The 22,938-nt window shown below is 47.3% G+C and overlaps 1 protein-coding gene across 6 annotated transcripts in view; it reads left to right on the top strand.

The window, feature by feature from the left end:
• The window catches only part of DCUN1D4 (defective in cullin neddylation 1 domain containing 4), an 80,221-nt gene that overhangs the window by 24,113 nt on the left and 33,170 nt on the right, over positions 1-22,938 (top strand). For 5 of the 6 annotated variants that reach the window (XM_075544354.1, XM_075544358.1, XM_075544357.1 and 2 more), the window contains 4 exons: positions 1,543-1,613; positions 1,783-1,822; positions 11,294-11,408; positions 18,779-18,870. In XM_075544354.1, coding sequence (XP_075400469.1) covers positions 1,543-1,613; positions 1,783-1,822; positions 11,294-11,408; positions 18,779-18,870 — 318 coding nt within the window. The remainder of the gene's footprint in view (positions 1-1,542; positions 1,614-1,782; positions 1,823-11,293; positions 11,409-18,778; positions 18,871-22,938) is intronic. The other variant, XM_075544356.1, reaches the window with a different exon arrangement.

Raw genomic sequence — 22,938 nt, 5'->3', positions numbered from 1 at the left:
ATTTTTTCATTGCTGAACTTGTTGAAGCCCTCTCATAGTGTTTGCAGAGCCTATGTGTACACAAGTTCAGTGGGCTCTGGGCATCTTGGGGGATAGGTTCCAGAACCCAGTGGACTGAAAAGTTCAGGATGCTCAAGTCCCTTAGACTTGTGTGATTCAGGCGTCTCCTCCTCCACACATGCAAGTCAGCTGTAGAGGATTTTGCTCTGATATATCCCTGGCCCCCATCATATTTTGAACCTTTGAATGTGGGACTCAGAGTTCCCTGAAATAAAGACCATTGCCATCCAGACCATGCTGACCCACAGGAAGGCTATGGGACAGGGTAGAGCTGCCCCTGGGGTTTCGGAGAGGGTAACTTTTACAGGAGTACAAAGCCTCGTTTTTCTCCCAAGGAGGGACTGGTGGGTCCAACTGCTGACCTTGCAGTTGGCAGCCCCATGCACAACCACTACACGACCAGGGCTGCTGCCTTCACTGAAGGCTGACTGCAGTTCATGTGTGCGAAATGAGAGATTCAGAAGACTCCCGGTTTAACAAAGCTTTACATTTTGGGATCCTAATGTGGAACAATGTAATTAATTGTGTGTGTGAGTTAGTGTGCTGTTCTGAAAGCACTGGAGCTGATAACTGGATACATTCTTTGACCTGGCTGCATCTGTAGGCCCCTAGTACAGGTGTCTGTTGGGTGCTGTGTACCTCTGCAGACTGTCTCACCGAGCTCTAGCCCATCAGACTGGGTGGGAGCAGGCAAGATTGTCTTTGAGTCATCTGTTATTGGGAGGTTGAGGAACTTAACATTATATAGCTGCTGCTTCTTATTATATAATTGTATTGTAGGTAATGATGATCCATGGTTGATTGCCACGCACCCCCCATCCCCCAAATCTTCTTTCCAGATGCTTTCTTACTGTACCAGTAGCTGCCAGAAGAGGAGCCCTGGTGGTGTGGTGGGTTGGTTACAAGTTGGGCTGCTCACTACAAGGTCAGCAGTTCTAGACCACCCGCTGCTTCTGGGAGAACAATGGGCTGTCTGCTCCCATAAAGAGTTACAGTCTTGGAGACCCGCCTTCCCTGTAGGGTTGCTGGCAGTCAGAGAGGACTCCGGGGCAGTGTGCTAGTTTGGGCTTTTGGAAACTATGGGGCAGGAAAGGAAAAGTGATCACGTGCTAAGTCAGGAAATCTGTTTTATGTTTGTCTGGTTTGTTTAATTTGCTTATAGTATCAATATTTTTCTAATCCATTCTTGCTTTACAGCTAGTGCAAGATTTTTGATTTTGGCTTTCCCTTAGAATTCATATGACAATTTCGTGAACCTTGACATTTGGTTTGGTATGTACCTTTGTAGACTTTATTTCTAGGTGATGCGTCATTTGTGGCTTTTTTTCCCATGTAGTAAGTGTCAAATTAACTGAGATAGCGTCCACTTGATTTAAAATGTCAGTTCAAAGCTTCTCTTTGGAGCTTTCTTTCCATTTAGAGTATCTTTCCAGTGTGGGAAAGAAATGACACTGTCTGTCCCCCTTTTTTTTTCTTGGAAAGACTTTCAACTGAACTCTCATCTCTCAACGCTGGCAAATATTCACAAGATCTACCACACCCTGAATAAGCTAGTAAGTTGATCTTTTAAAGACAAAACTACCAATTGTTTAAAGTTGTTTTCTGTAAGTGCGTGTGACAGAAACTTAGATTTGGGGTATTGCCTGTTTATGAAAACACTTGCATTTTGAACGTGCTGTGTGGGCTGTGATGTTTTGGTAATAATGAACATGTTTCTTGCAGAATCTAACAGAAGACATTGGCCAAGACGATCGCCAAACAGGTACTTTTAGATGCTAAGATTTTTTTTTAATAGCGGTGACATAAAATTGCCCGTTTTACAGTGAATAAGTCAGTGGTGTGTACTGTATCGATAGTGTTCTGAGGCTGCTACCTCGCCCCAGCACCGATCAAACCCTGGTGGATCGTTATGAAGGGCAGACACCAGCCAAGGCTGCTCCACTTTGCCACCCGCCACCCACTGGATGGTTACAGGTGGTGGTTTGGGGGCGGAGGGTCCTCGGGTCAGTGGAGGCTGCCATGCCCCATCCAGCTCCTCCTCAGCTGGAGGTCCGCCTGGAAGCTCTGGTTTCTGACAGGCCATGTCAGTGCCGTGAAAGGGGGCTGGGAGGGTTTGCCCCAGAGCTTCCAGAGACAGGTTTCTCAGCTCCAGCATCTCCAGTGTGCACCAAAAAGGAGTGAGTGATGCGATGCAAGTTGAAAGGTATTTCAGAAGGGTTTGTTGAACTGAGCCAAACAGACGAAAACAGATGTGACAGGTGTGTGTGTGTGTGTGTGTGTGTGTGTGTGTGTGTGTGTGTGAGAGAGAGAGAGAGAGAGAAGCTTGAGGTTTTATAGATGGGAAAGTAGAAGCCTGCTTATTGTAAATTTATCTCTCTCTCTGTGGTTCTCAAATAACCCTCTGGGGAGGGCATTTTAAAAACGTGTGTGCCCCATCCCTAGAGTATCAGATTCTGTGGATTCAGGGCGGGGCCCCAGAGTTTGCATTCTTACCCGGCTCCCAGGAGGTGCCCAAGGAAGCTGGGGGCGGGCAGGCCGCACAGGCACCACTGCTCCACACTGTATCATGACGTTCAGAAACTTGTATTTGATATGTAGCTGCTAAAACTGCCAGCAAACATTATTAACATACGTTGCATCTCTTTTGAAAATGACAGCAGTCGTGGATGAACGCATGCTTGCTGGAGAGAGTGTTGCCTAGCACCAAAGTCCCTGGCGTGAGAAGAAACGGTTCTTTGCCACAACGCAGTCGCCCACAGCCGCTGGTGGACGTGTGTGTGTGTGTGTGTGTGTGTGTGTGTGTTAGTTAGTTAAGCAGGGTTTGGGCGGTGCTGGTGGTTTTGAACCGAATGTGACATCCCTGGGGCTGTGCTGTGTGTCTGCTACTGAATCTTTCTCTCTTCGTTTTCTGCATTGTGGAGACAGACAGGTGCCCCTCCAGGCTGGTTGAGAGCCAGTGAGAATTGATGTTGGTAGGTGCCTTGGCGTGAATTCGGACGCCCAGCAACCCTGCTGACAACAGACGCTCTGCTAAACCCTGTCGGGTCCTGGGCCACTGACCTTGTGAATTAGGCACAAGAATCAGATGGAGATTGAAGTAACTATTTTGTTGGAAAAATAGGCCTACGTGTGTAGCATGCTGTTTTAGTAATTCTGAATTAGATGGCCTGACACCCAGTGGCCGCCACAGCCAGGTAAACACAGGCCTGCATCTGCCATCCTTTCTCGCTTTCTGCCTGGGTCACTGCCTTGGCCTTGAGCCCTCTGGTGTGCCTGGCAGACTGAAGGGGCTCAGGAGGGGAGGGGGGTGCCTGACTCACCGGAACTTTTCATGGTAGTTAAAAAGAATTTGTGTAACGATTCTAAAAGCGGTGAAAGGACGTGTTTTTTTTCTTCTCACTATTATTTAAAGTATCAAAAAGGTAGAAAACAAACCGTGAAGGCCACTGCCCCATGTGATCATCTCCAGTCTCAGCCCCGGTTCTACTCCACGTGCGCGCTCCGGAGGTCGGGCTCACGTTGCATAGAATTGTGTCCTGAGGGTGGTCATGGCAGCGGTCATGATTCTATTTTCCCCACATACAAGCATGCACTTACTTGGATGTCACGCAGTCCATCTTGGAGAGCTTGTTGTGGCGCAATAATAAGGACTTGGCTTTTCCTCTGTCATGGCTGCCTGGGTTTCCGTGGGCTCCAACATGGAAACGATTGTGCGGTTGGCGCAAGGCCTGGCTGCAGTTCCCTCTGTGATACACAGCGTCCCTGTGGGTCGGATCTGACTTCAGGGCACCTAACGACAATGACAACAACAACAGCACCATGCTTTTCTGATCCATGGCTGCGCATGTCTCCAGCCTTCACTGGTGATGTGAGATGTGTTTAAGTCACGATGATGTCCATGTCAGTGTGTTTAACTTCTAGCTACAGTAGCCAGTAATGCTGAGTGGACCTCGACTTCCATAAAGACCACAGCCTTGGCCAGCCTGGAGGGCAGGGAGTCCCCTCTGTGGGGTCGGGCTGCCGTGGGCGGGAGTGGACTCAACATTGGTCCCGGGCGATGACGCAGAAACAAACATTTCAGGGCCAGCTTGAACAGTTAAACCGTTTTTCTCTTTTCTGGAAGAGCACGTTGGTGCACCTGGGAACCGGAGTCCTGTTGACTCTCACACATGCTTCTGTGTGTGTGTAAGGCCCTAGGGTGTCTTTGCCAGCTGTGAATGCCATCAGCCCCATGGCCCTGCGTGGACTCTGCCTTCTGACTGCCTGCGCCCACCACGTGTGACAGAGTGGAACTGGGTCCTAAGAGTTTTCGGGAGGGAATTTGCAGAGAGAGATAGCCAGACCTTCAAGACTCCTCTTTGTCTGGGAGCCAAGCCTTGTTGGCCATTTGCACCACCCAGGAGAACTCTGCATTCCTGGCCTTGGAGTTGATTTTGAATTTCTGATTTAAATGAGTTTGTTGCTGTAGCAATCTCACATCCAGATGTGGAGCCTGACATGTGGGTGTTAATGACTGTTATAAAGGGACCATGAGAGCAAAGAGTTTACTTGGCCTCATGCCTCTTCTTTGGCCATTGAGACAGCTGGTGTTCGGTGTAGGAAGTGCTGGCAGGTGCCCACTGGCCATTAACGATGGTGACTTCTTAGTAACAATTCCCCATCTGCTTGTCACACCCTCTTTCAGTGACTATATCTAACTGGAGTCCTTTGATGTAAAATCGACGATATTTGGCAATCTTCTGAGAGCGTAATTACTACAATGCATCTTTATCTCTTGGCCCAGCAATAGTCTGAGAGGATTGGAAGAATGATACCACATGGTGCAGGCACACCAAGCGCACAGAGGCTGTGTGTCTGCGCTTTTCCGCCCGTAACACTTGCCTTTGGTGCACCCAGCCTTCCTCCTTCAGAAAGGGGAGGAGAATATGAATTTATTTTGGTTTTTTTAATACCAGATAGACTATATTTTAAAGAGCCGATCAGAGTGACAAGAATCGATAGATTCTCAAGTGACTATTATTTAGAATGGAAGGGAAGTTTTTCTGACTTAAATAGTAGAATTACAGTTGTACACTTGGAAAATAATTCACTCAAATATGCAAATAGTTTAATGATCTGTTGAAGAAAACAAATGAAATTTGTTTTCAGTCCTGGGATATCTTAAAAATGTAACTATTACTTAGTAACAACGTACTATATCTTTGTGACATCGTGCAGTGAAGATGTAAGGCAAACTGCCGTGCTCGGTGGTTGCACGGTTTGGGGAGGGCTAGAAACTGGCCATACCGGGTGGCAGGTCTTTAGGAAGTGACTGTTGACAAGGCCCTCTACTATATAGGCCAGCGGGCAGAGGGCACGTACTTGACCTCGGTTATTAACAAGTGCTTGTTTAATTTGCTATCCACACAGCAGGCTGGATCAACAGTAAAGGGCTGTTGATCTGATCAGGTGAACTGCAGTAGCCTTTTACATGGGTTTTTCTGGAGCAAGTACCGGGTTAGACTTTGTCGAAAAGTGCTGGCAGCGCACTGAGCATTTCTAATTGTTTAGTGTGGGCGGGAACGGCTGTATTTATTAGCTATCTGATTTGTTTGAGACTACAGTTTATAGAATATTTAATTTGCTCTCTTTAATCACTGCTTACAGCCCAGAAGACACAAGCCTGGGCCCATATCATAGCCCTTGCCAAGAAGACCCAGGGTTTGTGGGGCTGTTCTAAGGGCCACGTCAGCGTTCAGAATGACTTTACTGTTCCTGATGGAAGAACTGGCTTCAGATGCATCTGACATAGACGTCCTGAGACGAGTCACCAGAGCAGCAGCCAGATTCTGTGCAGGGAAATGATTATTGTTAATATAATCAGGCTCTTCCTCTTGTTTGTATCCCCACAAGACATTGCTGAGGAGATTTGGGATGGGTCTCTGAAGCCTTTTCAACACTGCTTTGTCTTGGCTGATAGCAAAGAAGGAGAACACGCAGCGCTGGTCACTTCTGGAACCTCTGGGTCCCTTAACTTCCTGAGGGAGGTGCTTTAACTTGTGAAATATTTCTTGAGTCCCGACTGTCGGGTTGACTTGGCCAGTTGGCTTTCCCAGCAGTCGAATTGGAGCCGTAGTGGAACTTTAAGACTTGCAAAGGTCAATGAGACTGTTACGAAAGTGCCTTGCAGTTATTATTAATGTGTTTAAAATGTGTTGCCGCCACAGAGTGTCATACTGTTTTCATCTGAGCAGGTACTCCTACTAAAGGGTTGCGATAATTCACCCTCTGAAGCTGGTGACTGTTCCATCACGTGGTTGATATTGTTTGTGTGTTAATTTCTTTCTCTCTTAGATGGCAGTTTACACGAGTTCGATTGAATGATAGAAATTTTGATTCACTGAAGTCAAAACTTAATGATACAAATAAAAATGTAAGATGTATTTAGATCATTTTAAAAAGCAAACACTTAGAATATTTGCGTTTTGTTTGTTTGAAAGCCTACTTGTCAAAAAACCTAGGTGTTTGTCTTACTGGCAAGTAGAAACAAAACTGTGAAGTGAGGGCCTATCATTTAGCCTCTTAAGTGTTCCATTTTTAAGTCAAAGCTTGCCTCTTTATCAGAACTTGATTTACATGTGCAAGGAGTACAGCCATTTGACAACTAGTTTTCGAGCATCTCCGTGTGGGGTTCTGTGCTGTTGTTAGGTGCCAGCCGGTGGGCTCCGACTCATAGCAGCCCTGCGCAACAGAACAAAGCACCGCCTGGTTCAATGCCAACCCCCTCCCCCATTGTTGCTGTGTCTGAGCTCTCTGCTGCAGCGATTGTGCACTCTGGTTCCTGTAGGGTTGTCTGCTTTGTCTGTGGCCTTCTACTTTACCAAGTTGTCCTCCAGATTCCCTACTAGCTACTGACCATGCACAGAGGAAGGTCTCTAGGTGACTCACCTGGATGGCTGACCTCAAGGTTGGCAGTTTGAATCCACCCAGCTGTGCTGTGGAAGAAATGCCTGGTGGTCTGCTTCTGTAAAGATTGCAGCCAGCGCAGACTGATGATGCAGTCCTCCTCACGAACCCTCAGAGAGGATCCTCACAAGTTGACGTCTACTCGGCACGAGAGGAGGAAGGGGTTACCTGTTTGTATGCACAGATGGGCCACACAGGGCCCTGCCTGTGAAGGGGCACCTTTGTGCGCCCGTGTGAAGAGGCCCTGGCTGCTGCTCTGCCTCAGTGAGGCTCCCAGGAGCTGGGTTGGTGGGCCACATTTGTTGAGCTGCCTGCAGTCCCTCCTTTATGGGTTTGGTAGATTGGCATTTTAAGTAAATGCGTTTCTCTGCATTAAGGCATTGCTTTTTCCGCAGCCTAAAATCTTTTCCTACTATCCTGCCCGTCCGGTGGCGGTAGCATTCTTTCAGGGTGAAAGATTTCTAGAGGAAAACCAGGTTTGGGCGCATCTGCTTTGTCCTTGGGGGTTGAGCTTTATCTATGCCCTCCCTCCCCACTTGCTTCCCTCGAACCCCAAATTCCTGCTTGTTCCCCGCACCTCTCTGCGTTGCATCAGGAGATCAGGTGGCGGCCTTCAGGGGTTCCCCCCCTCCCTCCCTCTCCCCACTCCATGTGCAGAACATGCTGTATCTGAAGGAGAGGAACAGGGGCTCCCTGCACTCGGAGCCATCCCTCCCTAATGCAGACACAGGGAAGAAGAAGCGCTGTTGCAAAGGAATTCTCAGCTTCTCTGGCTGCCAAGTGGGAGGCTGAGGGAAAATGGTTTCCGTAGGACACAGAATGGGGTCATTAACAGAGAAGGCACAGCCCTCAGGAAGGAGCAAAAGCCATGGAATCCGAGGACCATTGTCCTGGGTTTCCTCATTCTGAGTACACACACACACACACACACACACTCTCTCTCTCTCTCTCTCTCTCTCTCTCTTTTCCGTTTCAAATTTGATTGGCGTGAGTGTCCTGGAGGCGTCGCCTGCTTGGGAGTTTCTATGTCAAGGTCGTATTTGGTTCATATAACAGAAAAACTCAAATAGCTTGATATTTCTTGTTCCAAGTTCAAAGCGTAAGTGACAGAAGATCGCTGCAGGCCTGAGCTCCCCACTGGGCGTGGCTGAAGAGGTCCAGGCTGAGGTGGTTGAACACCGTGTTCAACCACCTCAGCCACTTCAGAGGCAGCAACCAGAGGAGGGGCAGTAGAAGACTCATGGGGCCTCCTCCCTCTTAAAACGGGGAGACCTAGAAGTATCTCAGAACTCCTCCTTCCCTTCTAAACCCGACCTGTTGCACGCAGGTTGATTCTGATCCTTGGTGGCACTGGCCTGCTCCACAGACCTTCTGGGCTGTCACATTTTAGGGGCCGGTGGACCGCGCTACTCTTCTGCATCTCCTCTGGGTGGGTCTGGCCCACCCACACTTGGGTTAGTGGTTGAGCACAGCCATTTATGTTTCTGCTGAAATCCTTTTGGCTAGAACTTCCGTTACATGGCCCGTGAGCCGGAGATGGCCTCTTCCGAGTGGAAAGCAGCACACACGTGGAAAAGCTGGGGTCTGGGTTGCACGGAAGAAACCTGCAGTTGCTGCCAGAGAGCCTGCCCTTCAGTATGGGGCCCGCGGAGCGCATGGGAGGGTGTGGGCTTGCTAGGGCCAGCAAGGGTGTCATGCCCTACAGGTATCGTGCCCTGGCCCTGTTGGCCTGGTCTGGGTTCGGAGGGAGTGAGCATTCACTCCAGGGCTGAGGATGAACACAAGGTAACAGAGGGGTGGGGTGGGGTGCATGCCCTTTCCTGAGACTCCTCACGGGGAGTACCCCAAGACTGCTGTCTTCCTGGAAACTCAGGCTCAGAGTTCACTTCATACAGTATGGCCAGCGGGTGGGGTCTCTTGTCAGCACTACACGTTTGTCTGCCATCACACTGCACCTTGGGGCCATCAAGAGGCCTTGCCTGCACAGTAGGACAGGTGTGTGAAATTGACGTACGTGTGTGCGCGCGTGTGTGTATAAAAGAGCCTGGAGATAAGGAGGATCGGGCGCCAAGCTGAAGCCTGATGTTGGCTGAAAAATAACTGCAGCTGCCCTGGAGTCGGTTTTAGTGCGGGCAGTGCCAGTGTGTCAGAGTGGAATTACGCTGTGTGGGTTTTTTATGGCTGATTTTTCAAAAGTAGGACAGCAGGCCTTCTCCCAGGGCACCCCTGGTGGACACAACTGCCAGTCGTTCAGCTAGCCGCCGAGTGGTTAACCTGTTTGCATCCCTGTACCCAAGACCAACTCACTATCGTTAAGTCGATTCCAACTCAGTGCCGTGGGTTTGGTGTTGGGCTGCTATCCAACTTCAAGATGAGCAGTTCAAAACCTCCAGAGAAAGATGAGGCTTTCTACTCCCATAAAGAGTGACAGCCTCAGAAACCCACAGGGGCTCTTGTACTCTGTCCGATAGGATCACTGAGTTGTAGCCCCGTATCCCTGATTAGTAACAGAGAGGGTGACAGCTCCCCCCTTCTCTTTAGAACTGGTTTCTTGAGTGGGCCGGCCAGGTTCACTATGTCCACTGCTGCCTCACCTCAGGTCCCCTGCCCAACACACACACACACACACACACACACACCACCCCCCTCCCCCCCCCCCGCCCCGCTTGGTGGGCACTGCAGCTCGGAGCTAAGGCCAGGCTGCTTTCACTCCTCACCCTGGATGGCCTTTGCACATCGCTTGCTGCACTTGACCTATCTCGCCTCCCAGCATTCTCCTCCTCACTTCTAGGACATCAGATGCCCCGGATGTTCTCCTTTCTCGTGTCTACCTTCGCCCCCCAGTCCCTGCCTTTTGATTGTTGATGGTGCACAGGCCTGTCCCTAGGCTTTGGCTGCTTAGTCGAGGTGCTTGCTCTGGGCTGCATCAGTCTGCTCTTCGTGCTTCAGTGTGGCAATGCCTGCGTCAGAGGGTACCGGGCCAGGAGGTCAGGTGTGTGTGCTGCCGTGAGGCCCTGGAAACACGTGCCTGTGCTGCACCGACATCTCAAGGTAGAGCCTGGCAACGCTGCACTGCTGGATGGATTGGGTTCCTTTTCCTCCTAGCGGTTCTGAGCAGTAGATAGTACTGTTCTCATTCATTCTTCAAGTGGGGAGTCGGGGACGACAAAGTTGGCCAGGGACTGGCCAGACCTGTGTGAGATGAGCTAGAACTCGGGCCCCTTCACCCTTGCACGCCTTTCAGGGGAGGCTCACTGCGAGGCCAAGGCTACCACTACCTACCTCCTCTGAGACCCTGGAAGTCACTCAAAGGCCTAAGTGTCAGGTTGTCTCTTCTGCCAAATAGGATCCTAGGAACCAGTGACTGATTGGATCACACTTACCATCAGATGGGGCACGTCGATGCCTCTCGGCAGGTTAGAGAATGCCCACGCGAGACAATGTGGCTCCTTCTCCCACCCCTCTGCCTCCCTTCTCCTCATTTTCTTTGGAAAAGGCAGCGATGATCGTGCCTTTTCCCACAGGCTTGTGTGAAGTTAAGGAATACTGGCAAGGGTTCAGAACCAGCCTGGCTCGTGACAGCATATCATAAAAGGTGGTCAAATGATCGTGACCGAAAGCAGCGGAATCTTCCTTAAGTAGCCAAGCAAGACACATCTTAAAAACTGAAGCATACTCACTGCAATTGAATCGATGCTGAGACTCACAGTGACCCATCAGGAAGAGGTGCCTCTGTGAGTTTCTGACACTGATTCTTTAGGGGAGTAGAAAGTCTCATCTTTCTCCTGCTGAGCGGCTGGTGGCTTAGAACTTGGCAGTTAGCAGCCCGATGTGGACATTTTGTTCAAGGTCACGTCAGACTTCTTTTCCCCAAAGAATCCCAATACTGTTTCTTTATGGTTTGCTCCTCCTTGAAGTTGAAGAGCGCTAGGACTGTGCACTTGTCCTCTGGATTCCAGGTTGCTGGCTTAGCCGGCCCCTGGCAGGAGTGCAGGAATGGCATCCCGGGGAGTTCCTGGGGAAGGGACATTGTTGCATAAGAGAAGCTGAGTGTATATTGGGAGAGAAAAGTGAACTTCTGGGTGAGTTTGAGGAGAGTGTCTGGGCTGCGTGCTGGCAAGGGTTAGGTCTTGACTCCGACTTCTCCGTGGGGAACTGAAGACCGCTCTCTCACTCTGCAGAACTTACAGGTAATATCAGGATCCTGGAGGTGTGGAGCTGTGCAGTAATACTCTCTGGAACGTTCTCACGGGCGGACCTTAACTCTGCCCTTTGTTGGTTTCCATAGGAAGTCTGCGAGCTTGCAGTTCTTCGGACTGCTTTAGCAAAGCGATGCCACCGAGGAAAAAGAGAAGACCCACATCTGGAGATGATTTATCGGCCAAGAAAAGTAGACACGATAGGTACGTAGCGGAGACACTGTGTGGTGACCATGAGCATATCCCCCCCCCACACACACACAGCCTGTGAAGGGCTTCTAAGTGTGTGTGCATATGCCAACTCGAATATTGTTTTGGCTTGGCCAGATGCTCTAATACAGTGTAATTATTTCATGGTACTTCTTTTTTCTCTTTAATAGTCTTATTGGCATGCACTTCACATGTCATAGAATTAATCCTTGAATCATTACTAAGAAGACGTGTGCAATCATCACCACAATTAATTTCAGAACGCTTCTTCTAGTACTTGTTGTTAGCTCCCTGTTTACTCCCTCCTGCCTGTCATGTCTCTGGGTAACTATTAATGCAGTTACTGTCTGTATAGATTTACCTATCCTGGATTTGATATATAGAAAATCATATAAAACACAACAAACAGAAAGCAAACAAATAAAGCAGCAACAATAACTAGACACAACCTAGAAAAACCTCTATCAAAAAGAAAGTAGAAAATATTAAAAGCTGAAATAACTTGAAAAAGAGTCAAAAGGAGACCAAATGATAGGACATTCCCTTCCAGCCTGACTTAGCTCTGCCACACTTGACCTTACAGTGCTTTCTGACAGCAAGGCTGGGATATGGTCAGAGGGGATCATTGGAGGCTTCATCCATGTGGGGCCTGCAAATGGCTTTGGGCTTCTGCTGTCATGCATAGCCTTCTGTAAGCCAGGTATTCACCATTTGAGCTCCGATACCATCCCCTCCTTCAGATTTCGATTTCATTGGTTTTAATCTTTGGATTACACAGGTTGGTACGCTGCTTTTCATGTGCATATAGTTCACCTATCACTTAGCTGTCTGCTTGCTTGAAGACAAGCCTTTAAGATCCCAAACACTATTCTTTGTGATAGGTAGGTGAGCATCTGATTCTAAACTAATTTGCTGTGGCATCCAAATCTGTACGATGGTACTTCTTCCAAGTCTGCTTTTATGAAACAAATCAGCTAACTGGAGTTCTTAGAAATTCTATGCCTCAGTCCACTTACCCACCAAACGTCAGGTAATGTTTTTGTTTTCCTTGTAAAGTTATGCTGTCTGTGCCGATCAAGGAACACAGATCAGAGTCTTCTTTAAGAGAGTCTCTAGGAGGGAGCCCTGTCAGGGCTGTTGAGTTATCTTGGACTGCTAATGGCAAGGTGGGCGGTTCGGACCCACTACTTGGGAGAAAGATGAGACTATTTGCTCCCGTAAAGATTGACAGCTTCCGAATCCCTGCATTACGGTCGCTATGAGTCAGAATCCACTTGATGGCAGTGGGTGGGTGTAAGAGGGACTCAAAATTGCGACCATGGGGGAGTCCAGATAATTGGATTTTGCAAGGGACCTGGGCTGAACGCCCATACTGGGTGCTGTTAGCTCACCTGGACTATCAACCCTGCGGAGGCTTATTCTGAGGGCTGAGAATTTGTTAAAAAAAAGACAGTTCTAACCAATTCTTTTAGATAAGTAAATTATTAACTTTGGTAATTCCAAAGGTTGGATTTGTTTGTTGTAGGCCTCTGTTGTTTCACACGGATTATAATAAGTCATGTTTTATAACCTTTTTAACAATGAGCTAACATCACAGCTTAACCATTTCTGCCTTTTCCAGCTCCCCCTTTCTGGCTATGTCGGTCACTGCACTAATGGACTAGATGTCACTTTCCCACCTCGAAGCCCAGGGAATGCAGATGAAATGTTTCTGTTTCTTTTCTGCTGCGAGACTTCATATGCCATACTTAATTGGAGGAACCCGGAGGGCAGGTTCTGATAATTTGAAAATAATGTTACTGTTGGCACCTCAAGCGAACAGAAAATACTATCTAAGACATGAGTAATTCAGAAGTTGTCACCAGCAATATTTAGGCTACGACTGTTACTGTGTCTTCCCTTGGAGTAGCTGTTATCATCAGGGAAGCATGAAATGCCAACAATCATACAGTGTTTTGGGACTAGACACCACTTACATTTTTTGCTGGGCAGTGTTTTCTCCTGTTGTAAATAGGGTCCCTATGAATCAAAACTGATTCCACAGCACCTAACAAAACAACAATTTTTACTATAATTTAGTATGTGAAGCCAGTTTAAAAGCTGGCCATTCCTCTACTCAAGTGCTCACTCAATGCAAGAACACTTTGTTCTATTAAACCAACATCCTATGGTGCTTACCTTCCCAACACGATCGCTGAATACAAAGTGGGTGCATAAGCAAATGTGAAGAAAGCTGATGGTGCCCGGCTATCAAAAGATATAGCGTTGGGGGCCTTAAAGGCTTGAAGATAAACAAATGGCCATCTAGCTGAGAAGCAACAAAGCCCACGTGAAAGAAGCACACGAGCCTGTGTGCTAACGAGGTGTTGATGGGATCCAGTATCAGACATCAAATAACAAAAAATCCTATCATTGTGAATGAGGGGGAGTGCGGAGTGGAGACCCAAAGCCCATCTCTAGGCAACTGGACATCCCCTTACAGAAGGGTCTCGGGGAGGAAATAAGCCAATCAGGGTGCAGTATAGCAATGATGAAACATACAACTTTCCTCTAGTTCTTTAATGCTTCCTTCTCCCTCTTCCCCCACCCCCCCATCAACCCACTATCGATCCCAGTTCTACCTTACAAATCCGACTGGACCAGAGTATGTACACTAGCAAAGTTAGGAACTGGAAACAGGGAATTCGGGACAGACAAACCCCTCAGGACCAACAATGAAAGTAGTAATACCAGCAGTTTAGAAAGGAGGAACCGATCACAAGGATCTACATATAACCCTCTCCTTGGGGGACAGACAACAGGAAAGTGGGTGAAGGGAGATGTCGGACAGTGTAAGATATGACAAAAATTTATAAATTATCAAGGGCTCTTGAGGGGAAAAAAATGAGTGATACCAACGGCTCAAGTAGAAAGAAAATGTTTTGAGAAGGATGGCAACAAATATACAAATGTGCCTGACACAATGGATAGATGGATGGATTGTGAAAAGAATTGTACGAGCTCCTGTAAAATGATTTAAAAAGAAAGAAAAAAAACAATCAATATATGGATTGTTGTAAGAGCCCCCAATAAAATGACCTTTAAAAACAACAAAGCTTGTCATTGAGGTGCAGAAGGACTGGGTACCATAGCATTTCAGTAGTCATGTAACATTGCAACATCTGATGTTTCACGAAGTACCTGAAGCCTCTCAGATGTTCCTTCACCTAGCCCAGGGCTTAGCAAACTTTTGAGACGGAAGAGCCAATCCCTCCCCTCAGCAATAATTTAAAAATTATTAGAGAGCCATGAATACCTTGTGATGCATAAGGTTTCCAGTGGCTGCTTCCAAAGTGGGGCGCCTAGTTCTTCATTGTCTGTTCTTAGTCTGGAAGCTTGCTGAAGTCTGTTCACTTTGGGTGACCCTGCTGCATTTGAAATACAGTGACACAGTCCAGCAACGCACAAGCCACCACAGAATAAAAAAGTGACAAGTGGTGGAAGGATGGAAGGCCAAGTGTAATCTAAGGAAGACCAAAATCCTCACAACTGGACCAATAGGGAACATCAGGATAAATGGAACAAAGCTTGAAATTGTCGAAGACTTTGTCTTACTTGGATCCACAGTCCGTGCTCATGGAAACAGAAATCAAGAGATGAAAATCTGCATCAGTGGTCTCAGTCATAGGAACAGTTGTGCGGATGGTGCAGGACTGCAGTGTTCTGTTGTGTATAGGGTCAGTTTGGGTTGGACTGACTCAATGGCACCTAACAACAACATACTGTATATACTTGTGTATAAGCTGAGTTTTTCAGCACATGTTTAATACAGTTTTTGTAGTAAAATGAGGTGTCTCGGCTGATACTCGGGGAGACTTATACTCGAGTACATATGGTAAATATATTTTTACACAAATGAAATCACCATCATCTGAATTACATCCTTTAAGTAAACTAAAAGTTTTATTTTCATTTTCAATTTTACTTCAGAATCACATGTACTTACCCAAAGAGCCACACTTGGCTCTGCAGCCAGTTTGCCAACCCATGGTGTATGTTAAGAAATTTGGAAAACAGCCAGATACCTGGCCAACCAGCTAAGAAAGATGCTTATTTGTAACCTCTTGCAAAGAAAAGTGATCTAACAGATTACTCAAATTATAGAAGAGTGTCAGTCATATCACATGCACGTAATTGCTGAAGATAATCCAACAGTGGTTGCAGCTGTGCGCGTACCGGGAGCTACAGAAACTCAAGCTGCATTCGACAGGATATGTAGCACGAAGGGGTGATCATTGCTGATATCTTGGCTGAAAGCAGAAAAATGTTTACTTGTGTTTTATGGACAGCGAAAAGGCATTCGGCTGTGTGGATCATAACAAAGCATAAATCACATTGAGAAGAACAGGAATTCTAGAATCCTTCCTAATCCTTCGTTGTGCTCATGCGGAACTTATACATGGACCAAAAGGCAGTGATTCAGACGGAATAATGAACATACTGTGTTTTTATTGTTCTTGGTCTGTGTGCTGAACAAGTAATCCAAGAAGCTGGGCTATATGAAGAAGAAGGTGGCATCAGGATTCGAACAAGGCTTATTCAGAACCTGCAATATGCAGATGACACTACCTTGCTTGCTGACAGCAATGAGAATTTGAAGCACTGGCTGATGAAGATAAAGACCGCCAACCTTCAGTACAGATCCCAACTGGACCGACCAGTAGGCAAACTGATCCACAGGGAAAACAAGTGAAGTGAAGGAATTCGTTTTGCTTGGAGCCTTCATCATTGCTCGTGGACGCAGCAGTCAAAAAATCAAATGACATGCTGCCTTGGGGAAATTGCCACCTAAGACCTCTCTGACGTGTTGACAAACATGACATCTTGCGGACTAAGATGCACTTGACCCAAGCCATAGTGTTTCAGCCGCCTCACATGCACGTGAACGTTGGACACTGAGTAAGGAAGACCCCAGCAGAGCTGATGCATGTGAATTATGAAGCGTGTTCCGAGGACCAGAGACTGCCAGAAGAACAGACAGGTACCTAGGAGGAAGAGCAGGCAGAGCACCCTCCACAGGGGAACACGGAGAGGTTTTGGCCCCCATACTTGGGACACGTAATCATGAGCGTTGAGTCCCTAGAAAAAGATCCTGCTTGGTGAAGTGAAGGGCCGCTTAAAGAGGATGCTGTCAAGGAGATGGATAGACGGTGGCTGCAGCCACGGGCTCGGGCCTGCGAGCGATGGCGAAGACCGCACAGGACCGGGCAGGGCTTTGCTTTGTTGTACTTAGTGTCTGTCCCTGGGTCAGCACTGGCTGCGTGGCACCTAAAGACAGCAGCAACATAAGGGGTCCATAGCCTTTCCTGAATTTCATTCTTAGTCTTCTTGTCCCTCCAGCTCACTTTATTTACGTACCGCAAACCAGTTGTAGAGCATTTCCACAATCCTACTTAGACTGGGTGAAAACAAGGCTTTCTACTCCTGTCACGTTACTGTCTTGGAAACTCACGGGATCATTTCTACCTTGTCCTAGAGGGTCGCCGTGAGTAGGAATCTAATTGATGACAGTGAGTTTGAGTAGGTCTCTGGTGTGCCCTTAATTTATAACCACTTCCTGTTGCCACCTCAAATCCCAGGCAGTCATTTCCTGTCTAGATTTGTTTTTGGGAATTTCATGTAAAATAGTCTTTAATTAGCATAGCAGTTCTGAGGTTGGTTTGTGTGGTAGTACATATCTGTATTTTATTACTGAGTAGTATTCCATCGTATGGTCCTCGTTTTTTTGTGTAAAGCATGTATAAGTAAGTCAGATATTTCCTTGTCCTATGTGATTTTTCTGGTTACTAACTAACCAGTTACAGACTTGGGGTTACAGACCATGTCTTTTCCCAGGGCTAGAGTGTGTCTGTCTCGAGTGTGTGGGCCTCTTCCTACCTTTCTCCCAGCTACCCTACGGGCCTCACCTGGCCCTGCCTCGGACTTTTTCTTATTCCCTAACCTCCAGGAACATTGAAAGGGAACGCAATCTGAGTCCCACCAGGATATCAAAACTGCTGTCTCTCATAACTGCTATGTTGTAAATTGAAGAACTCATCATTATTTGGGGCAGGGCTAGAGAGATGGTAAATACAGCCGTCAAGGGGGTATATGGATCTAGACGGAGGATATGTTGAAAAACCCCAGCCACCACATTGTGATATTTTTTATTTAGTAAATGACTCTGATTTTCTAACAGTAGTTTTTGACTTACCCTCAAACCCATGGCTGTCAAGTTGTTTCTGACTCGTGGCGAGCCCTAGTTTACAGAGAGACTCATCTCCCCGGGATTTCCCTAGCAGTAATGCTTTTTCTTTTCTCCAGAATGCCAAAGCTTGCTTGTGTTGCATCGCTGGGTAGCTTCAAACCCAGCATTTAGGTTCGTAGTCAAGTGCAAGCCATCTGCCCCACTCGGAGACCTCCTATATGTGAATGAATGAGGGAGGCAGAATGTGCGTACTCAGGAGTTTTATATCCTTATCATGTGAGAGGTAATGCCTCCGCCTCCTCCCCTCGTGGAGAATACCTGGGTTCCCAGGGCTGGGTACCATGGAATAGGAGCTCTGCTGAGGAGCAGTGTTGCGGGAGGAGGTGGCTGTGTTCCCGGAGCCACTTCAGCTTGTGCCGCAGTGAGAGGAGAAGGGTCAAGTTGGGGCTTCTGTGTACCACCCTGTCCTGAGGGCTGCAGTCCATTGACCAGTGAGCCACCCCAGGGCCTCCCTCTAGTCAGCCTTACCTTTGGTTTTATTTCCTTTCCGGATGCTTGGGCATAATGTGATGTTCCTTGCGGTCTGCTTAATATACTCCCGAGTTATCCAGAATCGACAGGTTCCTCCTTAGAATGTGCTTAGTCCTGGGCCTGCCATGGATGACACAGGGACCAGGAGCAGTTTCTAGGGGCATCAGTTGAAGAAGACACCTTTTGACACATCTTGCACTGTCACCCTCTAATTTGCTCTGCCTGATGAAGTAGAGGGGGTGCTCCAAAGACCGGCTCTATCCCATTCTTACTGACGATGTGTTCATCAGAGCCGCCCCACAGCGAGTGCTTTGCTTGTGATTTTACTGCAGGTGTGACTTTTAAACATGGTAGATTTAAACGTGGTAGATTTAAACTTGGTAGATTTAAACATGGTAGATTTAAACGTGGTAGATTTAAACTTGGTAGATTTAAACATGGTAGGTTTAAACGCGGAGACTTCCCCAGGCGGGAAGTAGAGGGTGTGAAATACACTCAGTGTTTGCAGAGGTGTCTGGTTTGGGGACAGGAATAAGGATTGTCAGGTCCTTTAAAAGGACTCAATTATCCGTTTTCAGTAACGCCAAACCGCTTTCTCAATTTCTAGCATGTTCAGAAAATACGATTCAACGACAATAAAGACTGACGAAGAAGCCTTTTCCAGTAAGCGGTGCGTAGAGTGGTTCTATGAATATGCAGGTAGGTGATGGTTTCTGTCCTCTCAGTCTGACCCTGGCGGGTGGTGGTGTCCCTGAGCAAGAGGAGCCAGAGGCACAGCCCCGGAGTACAGAAGCTACAAGGGCGCTGAAAAGATGAAATGCGCTTGGGAGGGATACTTGGATTTTGCCAGGAAAGCTGTTTAGGCGGCGCATCATGGGTGATGGTTTGGTCTGAGCAGTTTGCTGCCATGGCCCCTTACCGTCATGCAGTGGGATTTCTTGATATGAGGCGTCTCGTGGGTGTTGGCAGGGAATGTGTGTTGTCACTCAGTGTGTTGTGAATTCCTTTTGTGCTGCTGACTAAAATTGGTAGGCTGTTACTGTGGCTGTGCGAGGATTTAAAACAGAAGCAAAGTTTATGACCCAGTTTGTGCAAAAGCCCCTTGTACGTTTCCCTACCTTGTTCCAGGTGTCTCACCTTCACTGTCCAACAACCTTTGAGAGAGGTTTCTGTCCTCATCAGCCCCCTCTGTTCCCAGCCAGGTTTCCTTCGTCACCGCCCACTTCCCTCTGCTTTCCAGTCCCCGCTGCCGTCCCGGAAACATGCTTACCTGCTAGCTTGCTGGCTCCGGCCTGGGGTGCTGTACTGTTTTCACCTGTGAGGTGGCCACACGTCTCTTGAAGCCCTCAATTGAGCTTAGTAGCCCTCAGTGGGCTTCTACAGAACCGTGCTCCTAATTCTTTTTGGCTTCCGGTGTTTTTAATTAATTTATCTATATTTGTTTATCTATTTGTTTATTTATTGTTAATCATATTGGAAGGATCTTAAAAATCTGATAACAGTCTATCATTCAGTTGCATTAAGCACACTTGTACATAGGCTGCCATCAACATTTCCAAAACACTTCTTTCTACTTGAACCCTTTTTGAAGATCACAAGGGTTGCTCCCCCGCCCATTTTTCTGACAGAAGTTCTGCTCCTTGGGCCCCAGAGAATGGTCAAAGGCGTGAGGAGGTCACCCAGGCCAGAGCAGTCAGACAAAACCGTTGGGGACTTTCCTAGGGAAGCTGGGAGGGAACCGCTTTCCTTGGGGGTGCTTGGGTGGGCAGGGCGCAGCGCTGGGTCTGTGATTCTGTGGGTGGGGGAGGGCTCCAGCATCTTCTGTGGAATCACCCATCACGACTTCAGCTAGCTTGCCCTAGATTTTGTCATCAGGGTACTCCTGCTGGAGCCACATGTTCAGGAGTAGAATCAGCCTGTTTTCTTGCCCTCCACCCGAGCTGGTCGCTCTGAAAACACTCTGAGTTCCTGCTTACTGTGAAAGTGGTTGGCATTTTACCAGATACTTGGCCAATGACATGAGAGTGCTGTGTGAATGAAGGCAGAGATTTTCATATTCTGAAAGATCTTTTGCTCTCCGATATTGATTCACATTTATTATTATAGCTATATATCTGTATTTTAGTCATTTTATTGGGGCTCATACAACTCATCACAATGCATACATACATCAATTGTGTCGAGCACATTTGCACATTTGTTGCCATTATCATTCTCAAAACGTTTTCTTTCTGTTTGAGCCCATGATATATTATAGCAATATTATAAAAATACGTAGACATAGAGAAAGTACACTGAATCATACCCAAAGAGCTGGGTTGTGTTGTGTGTGTTTACACATTGGGCTGTTAATCACAAGGTTCGCAGTTGGAGACCACCAACCCCTTTGGGAGAGAAAGAGGGGCCTCTGCTCTCATGAAGAGATTGTCTTGCTCCACCCTGTCCTGGAGGGCTCACTATGAGTTGGAATCTACTTGAGGGCAATGAGAGAGAGAGAGAGAGAGAGAGAGAGAGAGAGAGAGAGTGTGTGTGTGTGTGTGTGTGTGTGTGTGTGTGTGTGTAGTCATGTACATAAGGAATCCTATAGTTGGCATATTTTGGGAAGGATATTTAAAGATCTTCGTAAACAGTCATCTGTAAGGAGTAGGGAGGGGCTGGTTACCAGTAAACTCTGACTTCGTAAAACACATTTACTGCCACTTTTAAGTGAAACTTGTAGGAAAAAAAACAAAACTCTTTTAAAGCATCTTTATAACTTGTGAGCTACACAAGTGTGTGATCCAGACCTAATTAAGGGTAAGTAGAGGCATGGGGGAAAGAGTACCTGCCTTGGCTAGGCTGTCAGGACAGGCCCAGGTTTGGCGTTGTATGGAGCCATTACATAGTTAATAGGTAACGAAAAGTTTTGAAGCAAGCTGCGATACCACCAGACTGCCATCCGAGCTCTGCAGGTGATTTTGCATCGTTCATTGAAAACATTGAACATGCCTTATGCTTATTTGTATAAGATTATCACTTGTATGTACTCTGTTCCTGAGACTATCATGGCAGGTAGTTAGCATACTTTATTCATCTTGGCACCCTTGGCAACTGCTGTGATGTGTAACATGGACATGTCCAGTAAAGGTTATCTCGATGGAACTGAGCTGTTTCAAGGAGGTGAATTCTATAGAATTCACTTGGCCGTGGGCTGTGTCTAGAAACTGTGGATGAGTGTTGGTGGCGTAGAGTGTTATGTGTTGGGTTGCTAACCACAAAGTCGGCAGTTCAGAACCACCAGCCTTTCTTCAGAGAGAGGAGACTTTCTACTCCAATAAAGACTTACAGTCCTGGAAACCCACAGGGGTAGTTCTGCTCTGTTGTTAGTTGTTTTAGAAGCCGAGAGAGTGGTAAAGTTATTTCTGTATTCTGGTATTCATGCATACATTCAGTTGTCCAGTAAACTGGGCAACTACTGTGTGCTAGATGAAGTATATGATGAAGTTTTATAGGCAGAAACGGCTCTATCATTTTCGGCGCTTAGAGAAAATTTTAAGGGAATGCGCTGAGTGTGAGAGAACCCTTCTTTTCCTTGAGTTGGGGCTGCAGAGAAGGGAAGCCTGGGCCAGCCTCTGCAGGTGGGGCTGGGAGATAAGGAAGACTTCCTGTCACTTTTCAATCTTTCAAGGTGTTAGCCAGGTAAGGTGCAAGAAGAAGATGTGGAAGTGGGGCTTTACTGAGACCACAGAGCAGTGTGGTGCTGGATATGTCTTAAGGTGTGTCCGGAGAGCAAAGCCACGGTCAGGTAGTGTTCCAATTATGTCTACTCATTCAGCATTTACTGCTGATTCTTTCGTCCCCCGGGAATCCGTTTTCAGGGTGAAGAAGAGGGGAGGCGGAACACTAGAAGACGGCTGTGGTAAATACCGTATGTACTCGAGTATAAGCCGACCCAAATATCAGCCGACGCCTCTAATTTTACCACAAAAACTGCTTAAAAATGTGCTGAAAACCTCTGCTTATACACGAGTATATACAGTAATCTATGTGAGCCAGCATAGAGCCTGAACTAGAGCAGTACAGGATAGACTGAAGAGATGAAGAAATATTCATTGAACAAGTGAAAGAGTTTTGGAAGGAGATTGCTAGAGAAGGAGGGTCCAGCTTGGCTCCCAGGTTCCTATAGCCGGTGGCGCCTATAGGTAAGACAGTACTTGAGGCATATTAGGCTTGGCAGGCAGAAGTGATTGGCTCTGTTTCTGTGAGGTGGCATTGTAGAAAGCCCGAGTCGGTCTGGGGTGGAAGATACATTTAGTTACAGGGATTGAATAGGTGGCAGGAGGCGGTAGATCGTCCAAAAGCCTGGAGAAAGAACTAACAGTGTGGATGAAATCACCTTGGGGGAGAGTAAGTAGATGGAGTGGAGAGAAGAGGGTTGGGGTGGGGAGAAGAGGGTTGGGGACGGGTGGGGGGGCTCTGCTCATCACATTGAAGGAGCCGGAAGTCGGGGAACCCCTTAAAAATACCGGAGGAAAGTCAGATGAGAGGGGGCACTTCCCGAGAAGCCCTGAGGGCAAATGTTCAGGTATCCCAAAGATGTCCAATAAAAGAAGGACTTAAACCTTCTTAACCACTTTTCTTAGTGGGAGTCAATGCTGACTGGCAAGAAAAGTTTCAATACCGAGAGAGGAGCGGACCACATTTTAATTGGCGGAGGGGGAGATAAACCTGTGGACAGTTCTCTTCATGAAGACACAGAGCTAAAGGCAGAGCAGCCGTTGTATAAAA

Source organism: Tenrec ecaudatus, chromosome 3 (assembly GCF_050624435.1).
Source record: "Tenrec ecaudatus isolate mTenEca1 chromosome 3, mTenEca1.hap1, whole genome shotgun sequence".
NCBI classification, from domain to species: domain Eukaryota; kingdom Metazoa; phylum Chordata; class Mammalia; order Afrosoricida; family Tenrecidae; genus Tenrec; species Tenrec ecaudatus.
The sequence above is the reverse complement of the archived record's forward strand: the minus strand, read 5'-3'. Positions and strand labels throughout refer to the sequence as shown.